General features: G+C 36.6%; 2 protein-coding genes across 4 annotated transcripts in view; both read right to left on the bottom strand.

Annotated features, from left to right (window-relative positions):
- Positions 1 to 19,501, bottom strand: part of LOC139988969 (damage-control phosphatase ARMT1) — a 300,302-nt gene that overhangs the window by 119,971 nt on the left and 160,830 nt on the right. The gene's annotated exons all lie outside the window — the stretch shown is intronic.
- LOC139988968 (lachesin) overlaps positions 1 to 19,501 on the bottom strand; it is a 260,206-nt gene that overhangs the window by 91,549 nt on the left and 149,156 nt on the right. For all 3 annotated transcript variants that reach the window (XM_072006802.1, XM_072006803.1, XM_072006801.1), the window contains exons 4-5: positions 15,185 to 15,343; positions 13,361 to 13,489 (exon numbers count right to left, since the gene is read on the bottom strand). In XM_072006802.1, the coding sequence (XP_071862903.1) occupies positions 13,361 to 13,489; positions 15,185 to 15,343 (288 nt within the window). The remainder of the gene's footprint in view (positions 1 to 13,360; positions 13,490 to 15,184; positions 15,344 to 19,501) is intronic.

The following is a 19,501-nucleotide window of genomic DNA, read 5'->3' as shown; positions in this document are numbered from 1 at the left end:
GTCAGAGAAAAAAATCACAGGAAGACACCACGGAGGAACATCGCCAGAATATTCCGTTGGAAAAATAAAAGCGTGGCAGGACGGTGCTGAGGATGTGGAAAGAAGCATGCAAAGGTGAGACACGCGTGGAATAATCCAGAAAGTCATCCCTTCTCGTGAGGATCCTCGGTTCCCGCGTCGCGGAGAAGAGGAACACATGCGGTTCCGCCTCGAGGTCCCGTGGGTCTCGTCAGCGCACCACCGCGTGATTTGTGAGACACGTGTCTACTCATTTTTATTTATTTCTTTATTTATTTCACGCGGATCTTCGCGCGACACACACATTGCCTGGTGTAAAGTCTTGCAGCGACTGTAGCGATGAGATAGTGCCCTCGCACAGTCCGCAGAAACCTGTCTGGATTCCGCCGCTTTTATGGAGCCATTGTTTCACGAACCGGAAGATATCGCGCGTATACTTCTCGCTACGTTGTGTCTGCGTGAAAATGGGATGATTGCTTAGACGATAGCGTTGATTCTCAAAGTATAGAGCGAGATTACAGCTGAGTATTTTATGTGACCGAATCACGTCTCAAGAACTTTGTTCTTTAGTAATGTGACCTTCTCATTTGTAAGTCGCGGTTCATCATAAACATTGATTTATTGAATGAAAAACGATATATCTGACGACATAAAATGGGTATTTTCGTAGGAGTAAATAATTAAATGAAAATAGTCGGCTTCTAACGCTTATTCGAAATGTTACTGGATCAAGATGGTTAGTCTGATATTTTGATATTCTAAATCTTTTACATATTTATTCGAACCTCCGATTATTTTAAACCTCTTCTTGGGATCTAATAAATTTAGCCCAATATAAATTTATCGCATGAACTGTTATGGACGAAACTATATAGAACACTAGAAGTAGGAAAAAGAATCTATAAGTAGGCTAAACGACTCAGTCAGTTAAAGTAGTCATGCAGTAAATTGAACATGATTTTACTCGTGTGATTAACAAGTCAATGATAATTATTAATATATATATATATGTATGTATGTATATATTTATATGTACTAATAATTTTTGCAAACATAGCATTCCTAGACACGATATGGCTATTTCTTTTCGTTCAATATTGTTATACTTAGAATTATCGAAAATCTGGTTAACAATAAAGTCCGAACTCCATTTCTGATCGGATACACTGAAATCTCGTTCCAGCTACTGTGATATCACGATCTCAATTATTAAGGATAGAGGAGGAATTCCATGGCATTTCCGTCCTAATTAGAATCGGGATTTTTCCTTTCTTCTAGAAGTTTAAAATAAAAAGGGAGAAATTTGGTCAGAAATTATTGATCATACGAACAGGAAGCTAGTCGTGTATGTAACATAAATTTTATTTTATCAGATATTCTCGCTGAGATGATCTTAATCGATACGCCTTCGATAAAGTAAAAGAAGTAGGAACAGTGTCATATTGACCTTCATTGATCCTTCATTCTACTTCGGTTATTTATTCTTTTTTCATTACTTACCGCCAGAACCAAGAGGTTAATTAGTATGGAGGTCAAAGGTGATGGCCGACGCAGTATTTGCTCTAAAAGCAGGGAACGTAAAAAGAGATTGATCGCGATCGGGTTTTCGATTTATATTCAAATTCCGAACGCGCTAACTTTTCCCCTGCTGCGACCGGATATCGGATCAACTCTCACTTTTCTCATGACTCGATTGCGTAAATCTACTTTTGACAAGTGTCAACTTTATCTTTATTACGGAGAAAACTGAAATTCGCTACGACTCAAAAACTGATTTACTTCCTTATTGTATTCGCCATAATGGATCGAAATAATACAATTTTTAAGTTTGTGATTCGTATTATTTCCTACTTCGACATGTAATTCGACTTGCCCACTGCAGCAATATGCTCGGAACAAAATGGAAGAAATAAAGCTAGAAGAAATTGAATAAAAACTAATAGTTTCGTTTTTCATTCGACTTTCATTTACTTTCTTTCGAAACATTTTTAACAAAGAGAAGGTAAAACGACGAAAGCTCTTTCACGTGTTCAAAGCATCATTATTACATTACACTTTGCTACAGCGATATCAAAGAAACAACGACAATAATAGCGAAGCAACAATGAGAAGAAACGTGTGTACAGGCTACGAACTAATTTGAGGCGTGCAAAGCCGTAAAAATTCAACGCCTCTCAGAATTCATACGCGTCGTCGGGCGAGCCGTATTCAAAAAGAGGAAACAAAAGCTTCTCTGGCAAATCACCCCGTCTCCCTTGTTCTCGTTTTCGTTCCCGTTCTACCCTTTTCCACCGTTATATTCGCGGCTTTTTGCGCACAACGGGGACGAGCTATGAGCACAAAATGCACTGTTCGCTCGCATTTTCAACGAAACAACAGGCTCGAGATCAAAAACGTTGCCGTGAAATCGTGGCACGTCAGTCCCTATGCTTTCAGGGTTAAATGTCTGAGCTGGTTTTCATTGTCGCCTGTTGCCGATTTAATGGTCCGCTCGAGGCTCGCTTTCTTTCGCTCGTTGTTCTCGCACGCTCTCCAACTTTCCGTTTGTTTGTTCGGATACGCAGTCGCTGAAAAATGTGATTGCTTAATCCATTCTTTAGAATAATAGACACTTTACAGAAGCACATTACGCAAATCAGACACGCGAAAAAATGTCTATAAAGTAAGAAGAAATAGTGTGTCGATTTCAAATTTTATAACATTGCATGATCATCCAAAATATGTTCCGAAACCACCAAACGATAACCATACAACTCAGTGCATCCCTGGGTCAGAAACAGGTGATTCATCTGCATTAAACACCGCGAAACTACGACATCCAGTTACCTAAAATAAAAAAAGGGGGTTTCTGGGTTGAACCCGTAGCAACGTGTTCCAGCATAAAAATAATTCTCGGTTGGCGCAGACACCGTGCAAAAACGCGTTTCACGGCGAAGAAGAACCGGAAGAGCGCCGATATTTCATTGTATCGCGTGACACTCGCTTATGGAACTTTTCCTTCTTTTACTCGATACGTAAGCAGCGTCACAATTCTGACGTGAATCCGAATCATTAGAATGTTTAATTAAGACAATTTCCCGTCCAATATATTGTAATCTTTGAATATCAAATAATTTCTGGTAAAATTCCAAATTGCATTACTTTCATCGGCTATATCTCGATAATTTTATTATTGAAAAGGAAATGATCTTTGCTGGTAGCATTCAAATTCATAATAGCGAAAAGATTTTGCGATACGTATTGCATTGACTTTATGCGTGGGTAGCCTTAAAATTCTATTGTAGCTTTAATTATGTGACTCATGTGTACATAACAATATATGATACCACATATATAATAATGCATATGTGATCCACTTATAGGCCAGCGGCCGATTTTTAATTTAAAGGACAATTTATAACACAATTTTTATATGAATAATTGAGTTATAAGAGATACGGTTGTACATAATACATGTATTTTATATACGATTATTTAATAGAATAAAATGAAAGAACAATGAACGTATCAATACTTCAATAACATTGTAAGTAAGTAAATACATCTCGAGTCTGGGTGTTCGACCCAATAGGGTGCACTTCTACTTCGAAACATCGATGAGAAATTTCAGCCAATTACGAATTCCCTATTGCTAAAGAAAAGTTTAGCCTTTCGTAGAGAACTCTGATTTAGCATGTTTCACGTAAATCGATAAAAACTAAGACTTTTGTAATTTAATTCCTTTTCTATTTTACAAAACAACGCTTTACATGAAAATGTTTCCTCTCGAAAATTCAAGCGCTCTTAAAACGTGTAAAAGGCACTCGTAATCGTCGCCCGGGAAAGTCTATTTCGATTTTAACTCAAAAGATACCGATGCCGATTGAAGAGCGCCCACGCGGCTGTTTTGATAGCAATTAAATACTCAAGCTGAATAACCTACATAACTAATAACAGCTGGTAGTTTCCTGCGCGAACATAGTTTCTTTCGAGTCGTAATACACTTTGCTCTCGAGTTCCCTCGGATATATAGTACAACTACTTTAGCCTTGTTAATAAAATATTCCACCAGATGCCCAGGTAAGAGTCGTTCTTTTCTCATTTTCCTTCCTCCCTTTTTTTCACTCTTCTTTCGTCTTCTCTATTATTTAATCGCCCACCCTACTTCCGCGCGTCGACTAAATTTTGCCTGCAAGGATATTCCTGTTCCGTGAATACGGTAGATTATAGGACGGAACGTCTTACTCTGCTCTCTTACGTTTATCGCGAATGAACGCCGTCCCTGAAACTGAATAATTTTCACGATTAAGCTTAACGACCGCCTCGCATCCACGCGAGCAACACGAATTAATTAGGAAAATTCAAGCGAACAAAGTAACAATCGCGTATCGCACCGGCTCTTCAGTTGGTTATAGTTGAATTCAAGATTCGTGCACGGAAGTGGTATGTTTGTTACATAAAGGGCATTGAGGGAAAAGAAATAAAATTTTCTACTATTTCTATTATTTTTATTTAGATTTAAAAAAGGGGGATATCACCGTTCGAAGTGGAAAGTAACTAGAATATCGATTATCGAATATAAGATATAATCAGAATCAATTTTATATCACAGTGGGTACCTACCTGGATATAAGATACTACACTCGTACTGAAGAATCTTACTTGGGTAATATATCGCAATTTTTAATGAATATTCTAATTACTTGAACGAAAATGTGCAAAGAAAATAAAAGTTTCTTTTATAAAAACAAGAAAAATATATCAGAATTTCATTTAAATATAATCCTCGTTAAATATTCTGCTTTTAATTTATCTGTAATGGCCTCGTTAAATTAATTGGGACAAGCAACGAGTAACGAAAAAATTCGCTCGTCTCCTTCCGAGATTTTTAAAAATAAATTACAACTTACAAACTGACCAATAAAATGGTGGATGCCCGATAAGTATTTTAATGCGATATTATAAACAGCCATACGTATGAATCAGCATATTATTTATTCTATTGCGTATAATACTTAAATTGATTTGTAAACGTTTCCACATGGAGCTAATCTCTAATGATAATAACATTATTCAATGAATAAAACAATATTATGGGTACACAAACATTAAAGTTTGTCAAATAGATTCGCACTTTTGACTAATATTTTTTTTTGCCGTAAAGTACGTAATAGAATTCTGTTTTGTGGTGTTACTTAATCATGCGATAAAGTCAGTGCCTTGCCTCAAAGAGGATGTTTCTTTGACGATTGACGAAAGGAAATCTCCATCGCGAAAAGAAAACAGGCAAGTCTTTCGTTTAATTGCAGGTCACTCGTGTAATGTCCTAACATCGTAAAAAAAGAAAAAGAAAGAATAATGTGATTCAAACGACGAAGAACACACGTATCTTCTATAGATAGTACATCGCTTTTCACATCGCATCCCTTTTGCACCCGCATACGTTAATTTACCAAAACCTTAGTACTATACGTTGTACTATATACATATTCACGAAGACGAGAGAATATTAAGGCTTTTTTTGCTATGTTTCGCTTCGGTCAACAACGTTAGTATTTGTATTTCAAATTTGAGTGCTCATCGTATTCAAAATTTAAGAATTTAATGAAAAATCTGATTATAAGTTTAATATCGCATATTCATTTATTTTTATATACTTCAAAGGTTACCTAATATTTTTATTTATTTTATCAGAGATAGTCTGATAAAATAATATGTTCTGTGATAATAATAATGATAATAATAATAATGTTTCTTGTAAACTTTCAGTGAAAAAACATATCCAAAAACAGTAAACTTCTTCTTCATTATACTGTACGATCCTTACTCCTTTTCGACAAACACATTGCATCCAATGTACTAACAAACACATACCTTCACACCATTCGTTCATCCGAAGCAATCCCCATTCCTGTACAAACTTCCTCAGAAAATTCCTCGGTAGCTTTCCTATACATCAGAACGTAGAACGCAGCAGCCTGCTCCTTTCGTTTCCTTCCCACATTTGCTCACACATAATCTCTTCCTAGTCTCCCGCAAACACTTCTTAAAACCTGGAGCAAAGCGCGCTCGCGGCTCTTCACGTCCTCAAGAGGCAAACAGCAATGGGACGAAGAGAGAATCTGTAGATCTGTTCTCCGACCTGGACCACGTCGTCGCGTCGTTTCCTTTCCACGCTCCACACAGAGTACGTACAAGAAGTTGGCTGAGTCGGAGGAAAGGTAAAGGGAAGGAGAATCAGCGAGACACGTTAATGAGTTTTTCGAGGGACGTGCCGGGCGCGGAGACGATCGACAAGAGCCGGGAATTAGAGGCGGTGAGACTCGAGAAAGGGAAAAGGGTCGCGCGCGTCTGGCCTCTGTGAAAAAATAGAGACAGAGGATGAAGGAACACGAAGCCGTGACCGCGGCTCGAGATCGATCTCTTCCAGTTTTAAATTTAAATAAACGCCAGCTCGTAGCCGATAAGGCTCTGTGCTCTTCTCTCCTATCGTATCTTGCAGTCTCAGTAGCAATATTTCTTCTTACGGGCTCGTAGGTAGCTAGGTAGGCGGGTAGGTGCTGCGACAGACGTGGAAACACGGCCGTGAGATCGATATCGAGGGAAAATCCGATCATTATTGTGCTTCTTTTCAGTCCTAAAAGGTTTCCGCGGCAGCTCCCGGGGCTCCTTTCGCAGCAGTAGAACTGATTGAAATTTTTTAGAGAACCATCCCCCTTTGCTCCCCACTTGCGCCTTAGCCCTATTTCCTCCTCCCCCTTTTTCATCGTTCTTTTTCTTTTTCTTTTTTTTTTTTTTTTTTTTTTGGTATTCATCTTCTGTGGCGCTTGATCGAATAATGGAATCCTTTGAGTGACGAGGAAGCTCCACCCGCGAATTATGATTTGCATGCGCAAAGCGGATTTCACGTGCTCGCGATATTGTATGTGCTCTTTTGCTTCGATAGAGGGATAAGTGGAGGTTTAATTATGCAGGGGAATAAAGTTAGGAGTTTATATTTTTAATAATGAACGAGTCGTAGTTTTTGGATTTGAAGTATCGTTCTTTAGTGTCCAAATTATTAGATGGTTTCTATAATTCAAGTATTTAGAACTATATCATATTCTGTAAAATTTTACCAATTTTTATCTAGTTTTTAAAAACCTTTTTCTTTCTTGAAGGATACAAATAAAAATCCCTCTTAAAGCTATTACATACTCCAACAAATACCGATGCTCAAACCTGCTTATAGACATGTACCTCGCGATCTAGTTAACCGCCCAATACCTACAACATGAAAATCCCTAGGCCGTCGACCAAAGCATTTTATGCGATTGCGTATAAATCGCTGGCGAAAATCCTTCGGACCTAGAAAGGATCGTTCGTGCAAATTTTCCAGATCTATTCGGAGGGTGCCGGGATGTGACGATTGATTGCGAATTCACCGGTAGATTAGCGTACCACCACGAAATCACATTTTCGTTGGTTCAAGGAGCAGATGATTTCGGGGCTTTAGCCGGATAAACTGAAATCGATAGATTCAAACAGCGATCTGTAATATCGGTGAACACGCGATATGCGTTGCGAGCAGATTTCCAATTTCCTCGCTGCCGGACTATTAAATTACAATCGGCAAACATGATAAGCACGGCGCTCCAAAGTAAAATGAATATTTCAAGGAGGCATCGTTTAAATCAAAATGTCAATCCGCGCTGTGGCGTAAACCAAGAACGAGGAGGAAAAAGGAAGAGAGGAAACAGAAAACAAAATGAAAAAGATACTTGACCCGGTTGCGTTATCGATGTCGCTTATTCCACGGCTAAAGAGTGCTTGGAAATGCGCAGTCAACGTTTACCTGACAAATGAAATGCAATTTTGTGGACTTTTCAAATTTATAGATCGATTGTGAATCAAATAGAAAATCTACTTGAAAAATCAGGATGACGAAAATAATGAAAGAATCGTTCAGAAAATTTTTTTGAATATTTCCGTCAATTAAGCCGAAATCAAAAACTACAAATATCAATTACGTGTAAAAAAACGTTTAAATTTGTTGAAAAGATTGCATCTGACACGCAACTCCATACACCTCGCGGTAATTTTGTTTTTGAGTTAGTAGGTGGCTTAATTTTTGCCACAACACGTCTGTCGGTACGCGGCTCGTCCTACGTAGATACGGCACGAATTTTTCTCGTTGCTGATTTTAATAACAGATTGCCACTGGAACCACGGCAAGGAGCAAGGAAGAAGGACATGGAGAGCCGAGTGCGAAGGGTGCCGAGAACGAGAGGAGGGCGGAGGCTGAGTCACTGCTTATACGTGACTACGTCGCCGCATCGGTACAACCGCCCCCTCTCCGCTTCCAGCTCCTTTTCTAGGTTCAACCCCTCTACATTCTCCTCAATGTCTTGCAGTTTCGTTACCTTCGACCCCGATATTCGCAAGTCGATAAGTTCTTTCGAACAGATTAAGCTCGATTGGAAGCATCCTTTTACATTTTCCTTTTTGTGATAGGTTTAAAATAATAAAGGAGATAAATTTTGAAATATTCTTTTATCAATACATTGATTAGGATAATTAAGGCCTACTTTTTGCTTGAAATTTTAATAATTTTAGAATGTACGAAATACTGAGCCATTATATAGTATTCTGTGTTTATTATTAGTATATTTTCTGTTCTTGTATTATACAATACTTTTATACATATATGTAATCCACGTAATTAGACAAGTCTACCGTTTTTGGTTATATGTAGAGAAAGATATTAGAGGAAAAACGACTTAAAGGACTACTTTTTCAGGTACTAATCTGTAAAGTACATTTGGGATTTGTCACCCTTTAATGTGGTTCATAAAGAACAAGGAAGCAAAGTGCACCGTTCAAGATATTTACTTGATGTAGGTACATTACTAGCTACAATTAGTGACTTTAATATCCGGACACCATTTTTTAAAATTAGACCAAACAACTTGAATGTTTTTGAGAAGTTGAAAGGACTAGTTTACTAGATAATAAGTAAAGAAAATTTTTAAAAATTTCAATTGATAGGAATCGTGAAGAAAATAGTAAAGATCGCATCTTATAATTCGTTTATCTGAACCTGTAACGAAAATTTAAAAAATACGTTTTGTAGATTTATGTCACTTGTATACATGCTAAAAACATTGAAATCACATAACGTACGTACAAGGCACTGGGTAATTGGTAATTTTTACAAATTTACACAGTGTTAAACTATATATAATATTTTTCTTTTTTATAGTTTCTTAATAATATCGTACATAATTATTATATAAAATTAATTATTATATCCATAGAACTAATAGCGTGTCTGTTCCACTAATACGCGCACATGACATGTATCGATAAAACTTACGGTCAACGGTGGAATTCAAATTGTATACAATATATAACATCGGAACCGTATACTTGAAAAGCAAAAGTCTCCAATGAAATAAAATTCTGTTTGTCAACGATTAAAACTACCCAGAGGTCGATTCGCATATTCATTTGCAAACTACCTTCGCGCAACTGAACAAAACCTTACGTACATCCATATTCAACGTCAATTAACCGTGACAATAGATTCGTTGGGAAAAAGATTGAATCGAGAAAGATTAAAAACCCGAACAGCGGTGACAAAGCGTACGAACGTTTGGCGAACCACGTATAAATGATTAAACGGTTTTTGGGCAAAGATGCGGTCACAGGTGAAAGCCGAGCCGAGATCTCAGCTCATTTTCCCAACAGATTTATCCCGTTTCGTCCTGTGACCTTTCTGCCCCACGAGAAATGACCATGTCCCGTCGGCAGATTCGCCTACGTGAATTCAAGCGCAACCGTCATTAACCGTGGCGGCCATGTCCAAATTAAAAAACGTCGACTTACTGGACTTTCGCTCGTGCTCCTGCCTTTTTCCCCTCTGTCATTCTATCTTCCTCGCTTGCTCTCGCTGCACTCCTTAGATTACGTACGATCGATAACGGGTGCTTTTCAGAATGCTGCCGCTGTTACTTTGATACGTTATGCACACGGTCCCGACGTATACGCGTTTTTAAAAACGAATGGACACACTCCGAAAGAATAAATGGGCCGCGCTTCGAGGGATGCTTATAAAGGATTGATTAAAGCAAAGCACGCGGTGAGAAAGAAAAAATATAGCGAGAGGGAAGGGCAAAGCGTCAGAAGCAAAACCGCGGCATATATCTCGTTATCACCTACGCCTCGTGACTGAATCTGGGAACAGTGGTAAGAGGCGGATCGAGAGCGATTCGTTAGACTCGCCAAGGTGAAACCTTGTTTTATATTGGAGTTAACCAGTTAACTGCGTTCGACGTATATACACGTCAATGCAAAACTTTACTTCGGTGCGGTTCACATGTACACTTGTTATGTAAAATAAAAAATTACCATTTACTATAAAAACTAAAAATTTTATTAAAAAGTAATATAAATGACATTTAGTGGTATGTTTCCTTTATTCTTCCAGTAAAACTATTATATATTTTATAAAAAAGACAAAAAGATTGAAAAAAAGTTTGATTATTTGATTATTCTCTTTAGTATACCGTTTATGTTCCGTATAATGTATTGCTTTTTGTAAATTGAATCAATTATTTTCCCCCCTGCATCAGATATTCCTCAAATTGTTTCGTGTATTTTACTGCGTATATCGGGTTTTCCCTGAATTGGCTTATGAACTTTATTATTTTTTGACAATTCTTAAGTTTTTTAAACAATGCATTGTCCATTTTTTATCGAATAGAAATATAAGTCTTCCTCGTTTTGCTTTACTTTTTTAGTAAAATTTATAAAAGGAGCATTTGATCTGCGCTCGACGTGTATACTCGTAATTGTTTGATATAGCTGTGTAATCAGTAAGGAATATTTGAAACTAAACTCCGCAGTTAATGAGAAAATTGGCAATTTAGGGAGCAATCGTGTGAATTTGTTTTCTCGGATCTTTGCATATTCTATATTGTATGTTAAAAGATATATATTGTTTCAATAAATCTTGTATTAATCTTGAAATAGATTATCACAGTACGTAATGAAAAATTTTATTGTCACCTTGGTTCACTTTGATCTACTTCAAATGTACACGCGTATATACTATGTATAAACATAGAGAAAGATTCGTTTGTAAAATTATTTCCTTTTTTCTTTTGAAAATTTCTTACTATGTTTAAAGCAAATGTAAGCTATTGTAATTCGCATCACTAACCACGCAAATTCCAATTTAGTCAATTCTCAAAAATCTATCTTGATCAGCTACACAATACGAAAACGAGAGAAGTTGATTCAGCGGCACGTGGCATGCGCAGATTCTGCAGCGAATTAACCATTCCCACTTCCATTTAACTTAAGCAACGCGTTCCTTTGACATTTGAGAAGATTCAACTGCATCTGCACAAGACTTCCAGAAACCGAACGCAATCGTCACGATGTATTCATCAAGCACGCAAAGATAAATCATTTTAATGGACTATTACAGTCTAAGTTAAACTAGAGTTTTAATCGTAGGTATTTAATATTTAAAATAGAGATTCGCGCACGTTCGAGCACTTTAACTTTTTTGATTCTTTCTGTTTCAAACAAAATCACCTTGCGATATTTCACGATCCTCTATATCCACGGAACTTTCGTTCAGAGAAATATAACGACGATATCCTATCGTGATACTTTTCAGTATCGTAACTAATTCGTACTTCTTATGATGATTTCCTTCGTTGCTGCATAGCCAAGTGACGAATTCCGAACAACTCGATAAGCATAAAAATAATCTTCTCGTTACGAAAAGCTGGTTTCCAGCGTCCTTGGAACGCTTCACGCAGAAAATTATATTTTCCTTCCATTGCAAGTTTCTTCTTGAATTCGGGCCCGCGCCGGTAATGCATATCGCGGACAGAACTATTACATTACTCGATTGCAATTTGACTTCAAAGGGCTCGGGGTAATACTCGTTGACAAAAGCCTTTGCCCGGGAGCACCGGCTACAAATGGAATTAAAGGACGCCTAAAAGGATAATCCTCGGCGCGCATCCGCTGAGAGATCAGGGGCAAAAACATCCTCTTTTCACCCAGACCCGGTCTGGCTCTGAATCGCAATTCGACGCTTCTTTACAGCGCCGCTAAATTAATTAGTCTCGCTTTAACTAAAGGGATAACTCCTTGGTTTTCGTCTCTTGGATGGCGCGCGCGCACATGCACGTGGCTCGGTTTTCTTACGAGCGAACGTGCAACAACGAAACCTGGTATTCTGCGTGAACCTTTGTCAGCTTTTTTGTATTCGTTTTTTTTTTTTTTTTTCGTATCTCTTATCATAGCTGTTTGATAAACGATGGACAACTTAGGATGCTGTACACTCTTTTTTGCCAATGAATTTCTTATATTCCATGTGAAAGAAGAGAAGTTATATTAAACTGTCGTTTAATTAACTTGTTGGTTAACCCGTTTTTCTGTGATTAACGTCAAATCGAATATTTATCCTTCGATAATGTCATATTATAAAAATTTCGAATGATATGTCATAGAATCTTTTATCGACAGCTTAAAAATGGTCAAAACGTTGCGTCGCGACAAACCGTTTAATTCGATCTTTCGCCGGTAGTAATCGAGCTTTGAAGAAAAGAAAGTTGACATGTCGCAGGGAACGCTCAGTATTTAGAAGGAGCAATAACGTAACAATAGGCAAGCGTATAGGATAGAAATGGAGTAACACTGTGTCGTGGTTCATCCCGAGCTTACTTTTATATCGCACCACCCTCACTCTTCACCCTCTGTACTATTCGCGTTTACTCTTTCGCACGAGTCAAACGTGTTTCTCTTTCTCACTTACAACCCTTGTCTCTCACATATCCCCTCGCTTCTGCTCTGCCGAGAATAGAAGGAACGAGCCGCTTTGTAAGCGGCAAAGAGCCGCTTTGTCGCCGGACACCTTTCTCTATTATTAAATTGTATGTTCTTCAACTCTTTAGCCATCTTTGCGCCTCGTGTTTCGCGTTTGCGTGTTTCGGACAGATGGAGAATGTTTGCGATTGTATTTTCACAATTTATATAGACTTTAGGAATACAGATTTGATTTTAGAGATAGACAAGAAGATTAGTAGATGACGATATTATTTAGATTAATTAGAAATATCAATTTGTTAGTTATTTAAACCTTCTAAATAATCTAATCCGCATTTGGTTTTTAATGTTTGAGTTGAAGTTCCTGGTTTTTCAAATTTGAGTCCATTTAAGACATCTTGAAGCTTTCAAGATTTTTACATGTATCTTCCATTGAATATTGATTATCGAAAATTAAAAAAAGAGTCAATACCGCTCAGAATGAAAATCATTGCGAATTTATCAATATATGAATTGAAATAAAAGATTCACTTACAGTCGACGGAAACTTTGATCTGTTTGCTCACAGTCGGAGGGACGCCATTCGTTGCGATACATAAATAAACGCCCATGTCCAGTCTTGAGATCCGTGTGATTTCCAGCGTCTCGCCTTTCCACTCCAGTACTAAAAATGATAAGCGACACTTTAGCGTGACAGGCGATTTTGGCGCTTTTATTTTCCCTGTCTGACGTCGTGGAATAACCACTCGACAGAGTCTAAAAGCTAATTTTAGTTAATTGACAAACCAACGAACAGAGATGGAAAAATGGCAGAAAAATGCTAAATGAATTTGTCTCCATGCGAGTTCGTTCTATTATCGCAAATTCCAAGTTTTTCGAACCTTTATTAATTCCAGAAATTATATTTCTGTATGTCTCGCGTTATTTTTAAACTCGGTGAAATTTGCTTATAAAATTATGTGTACTATTTTTAAAAAGAAAGACTGAAACTGATTTGCACGTAATTTTTATTCCATTAAAATATAATTTAGTAGTCACGGATTAGTAAAATCATTACTTTCTAACATATTGAAATTCTTTTACTGAAAAGAGGATTGTAAAACTTTTAAATCGAAGTATACCAGTCCTCTTTATAATATAATTTAACCGTATTTGCAAACATAAAATTAATTTTGCCACCTGATGAACACGTTAATTACACTTTTCCAATTTCAATATCTATATAATGCTTCCTGTATCGCATTTAATAAATCCTATTATGTTCGTAACCAGAATTAAATTTTTGATTTCTTTAAATAAGAGGAACGCCATCTCCGATGGTTCTGATGCGTCCATTTTTTCGAAGTTGAAATTCCACATATCCGTTTTAAATTCCTCCGACACACCGTGGCATCCCTTATTTACTCCAATAAATTAATACGCTTTCTGAACCGTGAAACCGTGTAAAGACTTCAACGTTCTTCAAAATCCGTGGCCAACGTAATTACGCGTTACAAGATCCTCACCCTAGCCGTTTAACGACATCGAATTCGCGAGTTCTTCGAGTCCTCGGAATTACGTGACGTGTTAATGAGAAATACCTTTCCCTTCGTCCTCTTTTCATTAAATCCACTGTCTTTTGACACGTTTACATTTTTTCTCCTTCTTTTCAATCTTTCTTTACTCTTCTCTCCACAACTCTACCGCACGATCTTCTCTATGATTGCGGTAACACAGTTTTTGAGGTAGAACATGTTTGATCTTCGGATAGAAGTCAAACGAATGTCATTATTTTTAATTGCAGCGCGCTTCTACCCCCCGAATTTTTCGAAACACGGTTACGGATCGACGTTGATTGTATTCTGAAAAGAACATCACATCTAAAGATTGCAGATTGAAAAAGAACATACGGATAACTTAGATTTAGGTGATAATCATTCAGGCTTCTTGCGAAAAGGACAAACATATCACAGTTTATGCTATAGTTAATAACATTTCAATAATATTTCAAATAATATTCATTGATTCACTGTAATTTAAATTTACAAAGCAACTAAAAGTCACCCTATATGATATTTCATATATGACAGGAAAACAAAGTGAACACAGGACTAGAAAAACAGAAGAGAAGAGTACATGAAAAACATACGGAGAAAATAACCATTGAGGAAAAGCCAGGAAAATAACGAGAGCAACTTTAGACATAAAAATATTATCAAACTGTAAAATCGAGTTATAACTATAACGGTCAATTGCGATATTAAATTATCGTTTCAAGTCAAACTTTATCATCGCGATTGTATTATCTACCGATATTACAGTGAATTAGATTATTGTAATAATATTTATTCATGACAAGACAATAATAACGCGTACTTACCAGAATACGTTTTGTTAATTGAAATCTTTGAACTATCGTCTCTTTTCCAGCTTATAGCTGGTTTAGGACTTCCAGTCGCTTTGCACGTTAGACTCACGTTCGCACCTTCTCGCACAATGACATCTGACGAGGACTGGTAGTCCTCTATATTTGGAGGTACTGTGAACAGAAACATGTTTTTGTGTAATATTTGTCTATTAATACAGTTACATAGATTAACTCACTCATAATGAGTTGCATACTTAGCCAAAATACGTGTTCTCTACATGTCCGCGAATATTACATTTAGATGAAATACAGTTGATCTTCGAAGTTCGAACATAACTCGTTCCAGGAAACGGTTCGATTTTTCAGTTGTTGGAATTTCGATTTAAGTTTTACTATTTAATTTAATTAATTTAATTAATCCGTTTCAGACATTCAAAATTTACTCAATCTTTTACATTTTAACTGCCTATTTCAAAAGATCATATTGATAAATAGTAAAAAAAAAAAAAACAAGTTTCGATAAACTACTACCAAATTCATACTTTTATATTTATTGATGAGTTCCTTTCTATATTCTATCCAAAATATAAAATATATACGACTTCTTTTTTAGCATTGTCACCTTAGGTATCTTTCATTGATAACGTTATGAATGGAAATCATAAAAAAAGAAATACATAAATGTATATGAAAATAACTAAATGATATAAATGAAACGCTTGAAAGTGCTATTATGAACGCTTGTTGAACCAATCATAAAGTCACAAGAGAACTGCACAATCAGTGAACATAGCCTTGTTTTCCTTTTTTCTTCTTAGCTGGCATTTCGCCTAACCTGGGCCTAAACAGAGAGATAATGCAGCCAGGTGACGGTCACATGACGACAAGTGATTCTTTGTCCCTTTGTTTGAGCTTCGAGTTTTCGTTTGAGTTTAAAAGTCGAATTTTCTTGACATTCTTATTTGAACTTCGAATTGTTCGAACTTCGAGCGTCCACTTTATATTAGTTCAGAAATTGATTTTACATAGGTCAATTTGGTATAAAAATCAAACAAATACTGAGAAATCTATGAGAACAAATTATACTTGGATCTGCGCAAGGCACCACAATCTTTGACATAAATCAAACAGTAGATTAATCAACGTTAATCGCGATTAACGTGGCCGCAATCGTGCAAAAGAGCGACATCGAAAAGACGAAGACGTTGGTCAGATTCAAGAGCGGTCACATAATAAAATTTGCATGACACAGGGCCGGCTTCGAGTGGACCCAGGTCAAGAACGCTTCAAAGAACAGGCCAACCTCAAGGATGAGTAAGAAGTTCTGAATGGCATTCTTTCACATGCAAATCGAATTCAAAGTTAAAAATGAAAAAGGAAATGTCTAAGGAGGTAAAAGAAGTTCGGTTCGATGAGGTCGCAAAGGGGTTGAAGATGATGATACCGGAGAATCCAGTTACAATCGCGGAAACGTTCGATAACGCGGCTCGAGACCGGTACGAACAGCCAGAAGGGCAAAGGAAACGAAAAATGCGGCCAGATGAGACGAAGAGGGAGGAAATCCCCGTTAAAAAGTCGTAATCACTGACGATAAGAGGCCCTTTCCGCGGAGGAGAAAATGTCTTGGAGAACAGGCTCGTCGCCTCGGGGACTACGATTACGGTTTGAAAACGTACGATGCGACGAAAAAGTTTTGTCGCAGTTTCGCTTTCCAACAGGCATTTTGCCGAATATTCCTAGTTTTTATGGGAACGAAAGGGTTTGTTCTTTCGTCTTTTTTAATCTCCTATTGTTTACCAACAGTTTCGAGGTGTTTTTTTTTAATTTTTTATTCGAATTCGCAGTCGTTCGATATAAAACGACTTTGAAAATGGTTGTTTTTTAGTTTGCCTTTGAATTCGTTTTATCCTTTGTTACCTTCGCATAAAGTCACCGTTTTCATTTTTCTTTTAATTACTTTCATAAAAATAAGTTTTTAATTCGAATACTTCTCTGACAAAACACTTACTTACAGTAAATACAAGACTTCCACGCGAAATTATAAACCTTTTGTCGATTCTTTTGTTGTGAGGGAAATTTATGAGGACTCGAGGGATAGTTTTACAAAGACAATAAAGACTTTCTGTGTCATCCCTGATTACATGATTCTTCTTCGATAATTACTAAACCTAGTTAGCGGCCGGATTACATATACGATCCTGTGTTAATGTACTTAGTAACCGACCAAAAATTCCTGCCCCCATTCTGATGAATACTCGTTGGCAAAGATGCGAACAGTTTATCGAAGGTAAACGTGATAAAGTGGAATCGATATTGCGGCCATGAGATCGCCACGTATAATTCAAACGACGATAAGGCAAATGACCATAATGAAACCTCAAGCAAATCCAATTTCCATGCGAATCGCCGCCGATTGTTATCCAAATGACGAAAGCGAGCCACTTGTGGTGAGTAAATAAACTACTAGAAAGGTCTAGTTGGAAAAATTATGAAATATATTTAATTTTTAAATATCTCCTATAGTGAATAAAAAAGAAATTTCTATAGAAATATTATTGAATTATATTTAGCGTATGTCTTCTGTTCTAAATGAAATTTTCCGCACGAAACTCGAATCTTTGTTTCCATAAAATTTCGTTTATTGTATCGATGAAAACATAACCGCAAAATTGAAATTTACAAAAGTGTATAACTAAATTTTACTCTCAGTCTATACTATATCCAGCATTGCAACGTTACATCGTACAATATTAATTCCCCCAATCTAGAAATCGTTATCAATAGTTATAAAAGCAAATTAAAGAACGAAGCATGGATTTAACATGTAGCTTGTAAATTCACGTATATACCTTTATAATTATTAATAACGTTGGACATTTTTACAATTCAATAATTTCCACCTGCAAAGTATTAATATTTTTATTCATTGAAGATTTTACAAACGCGACAAGTGTTAATGAATAAACACATTAACAATTATCTAAGTGATTCGTTACAGGCTGAAAGAGTTTTTACACGAAACTGAATTAACTAGTGAAAGCGGAACCGAACGTGGTAAAAGACATCGCACAAGAAGATTTCTAACCCTTTTCAATTATTAAAAAATTATATGTTTATACACATGCACACGTATGTTTTCCTTAGGTTAGTGCACGATTATAGTAGCGTTTTTCATTTGTAGATATTATATGGTATGATTGCCAATCAATTTACCATTAATACCATTAATGATTTGATGTATTCAATCTGGCGTCAGTCATCGGTGATTTGCGTTAGTTTAGTGTCATTTGATCGCATGAATTATTATATTAATGGAACTAAATATTTACAAATAATCATGAATATGTATTTAGGAATATATAATTGAAATAATTCTACGTGCAATACTTTCATTTTTATTCCTGCAGTTCAACGAAGATTCGGATAATTAATATTTTTCAAAGTATTACTCTTTCCTGAAACAACATAAAATAAAGAAGATAAACGGATAATATCCAGCATAGAAGGAAGCACTTCTGCATTATTAAAATCGTATCAACGTAGATTGATTTTTCATGGAAGGTTCGTGGCTCGTTAGTTCCAGAAACCACTGGCGCAAAACATACACTGTGCTTGAAAAGGACACGGTATTAAAAATTAATACAGCGCAAGAGGAGCATAAAATTGTCCTAGACGGAGGGCATGCTTTTATGCTCAGACTGTAACAGCTAAGAAGACGAAGACACTACGTTCCTCGATCCTTTTTATCATTTAATTATTTTTTTTTTTTTTGCTGTGATTTATTAGACTATTTCTACATATAAATCCACCACAAAATTGTTATGCAACGAATAATTGTAATTCAATGAAATCCTTAATGGTGTGTTATTATTATTAAAAGTATAATTATTTTATATTTCAGTCAAAACTCTATTCCTACTATATGCTTTGGAATCAAGCTGTAACTCAGCATTCACACTTCCACTATAGGTTCTTTTGTCCGGAGCATCGACAGACTGCATTTTACGACTGGAGGGAAAAAACTTCCTTTCCGATCGAATACCCTTCATGAGTGTTCTTCCATTAACACGCGAAGCGTCAGACTGCAGAGGGAGGATGGGGGAAGAGGCTTAATTTAAAAGTCTAAATGTGATTCGAGCATCTAAGCGTTTCCTGGGCAAACCGGCTAAAGCCTTGACGATCCTCTCGAACGTATCCTGTTTGTGTGGAAATTTCAGCCGATCGTTATTCTGCGGTACACGAATGCGGCCGACTCACGGAAATAAATAACAAAGACAATTCCATTCAATTATATCACTGTCATATTATGGGAAAAGATATATATATATA

The sequence above is a fragment of the Bombus fervidus genome, chromosome 7, assembly GCF_041682495.2.
Source record: "Bombus fervidus isolate BK054 chromosome 7, iyBomFerv1, whole genome shotgun sequence".
NCBI classification, from domain to species: domain Eukaryota; kingdom Metazoa; phylum Arthropoda; class Insecta; order Hymenoptera; family Apidae; genus Bombus; species Bombus fervidus.
The sequence above is the reverse complement of the archived record's forward strand: the minus strand, read 5'-3'. Positions and strand labels throughout refer to the sequence as shown.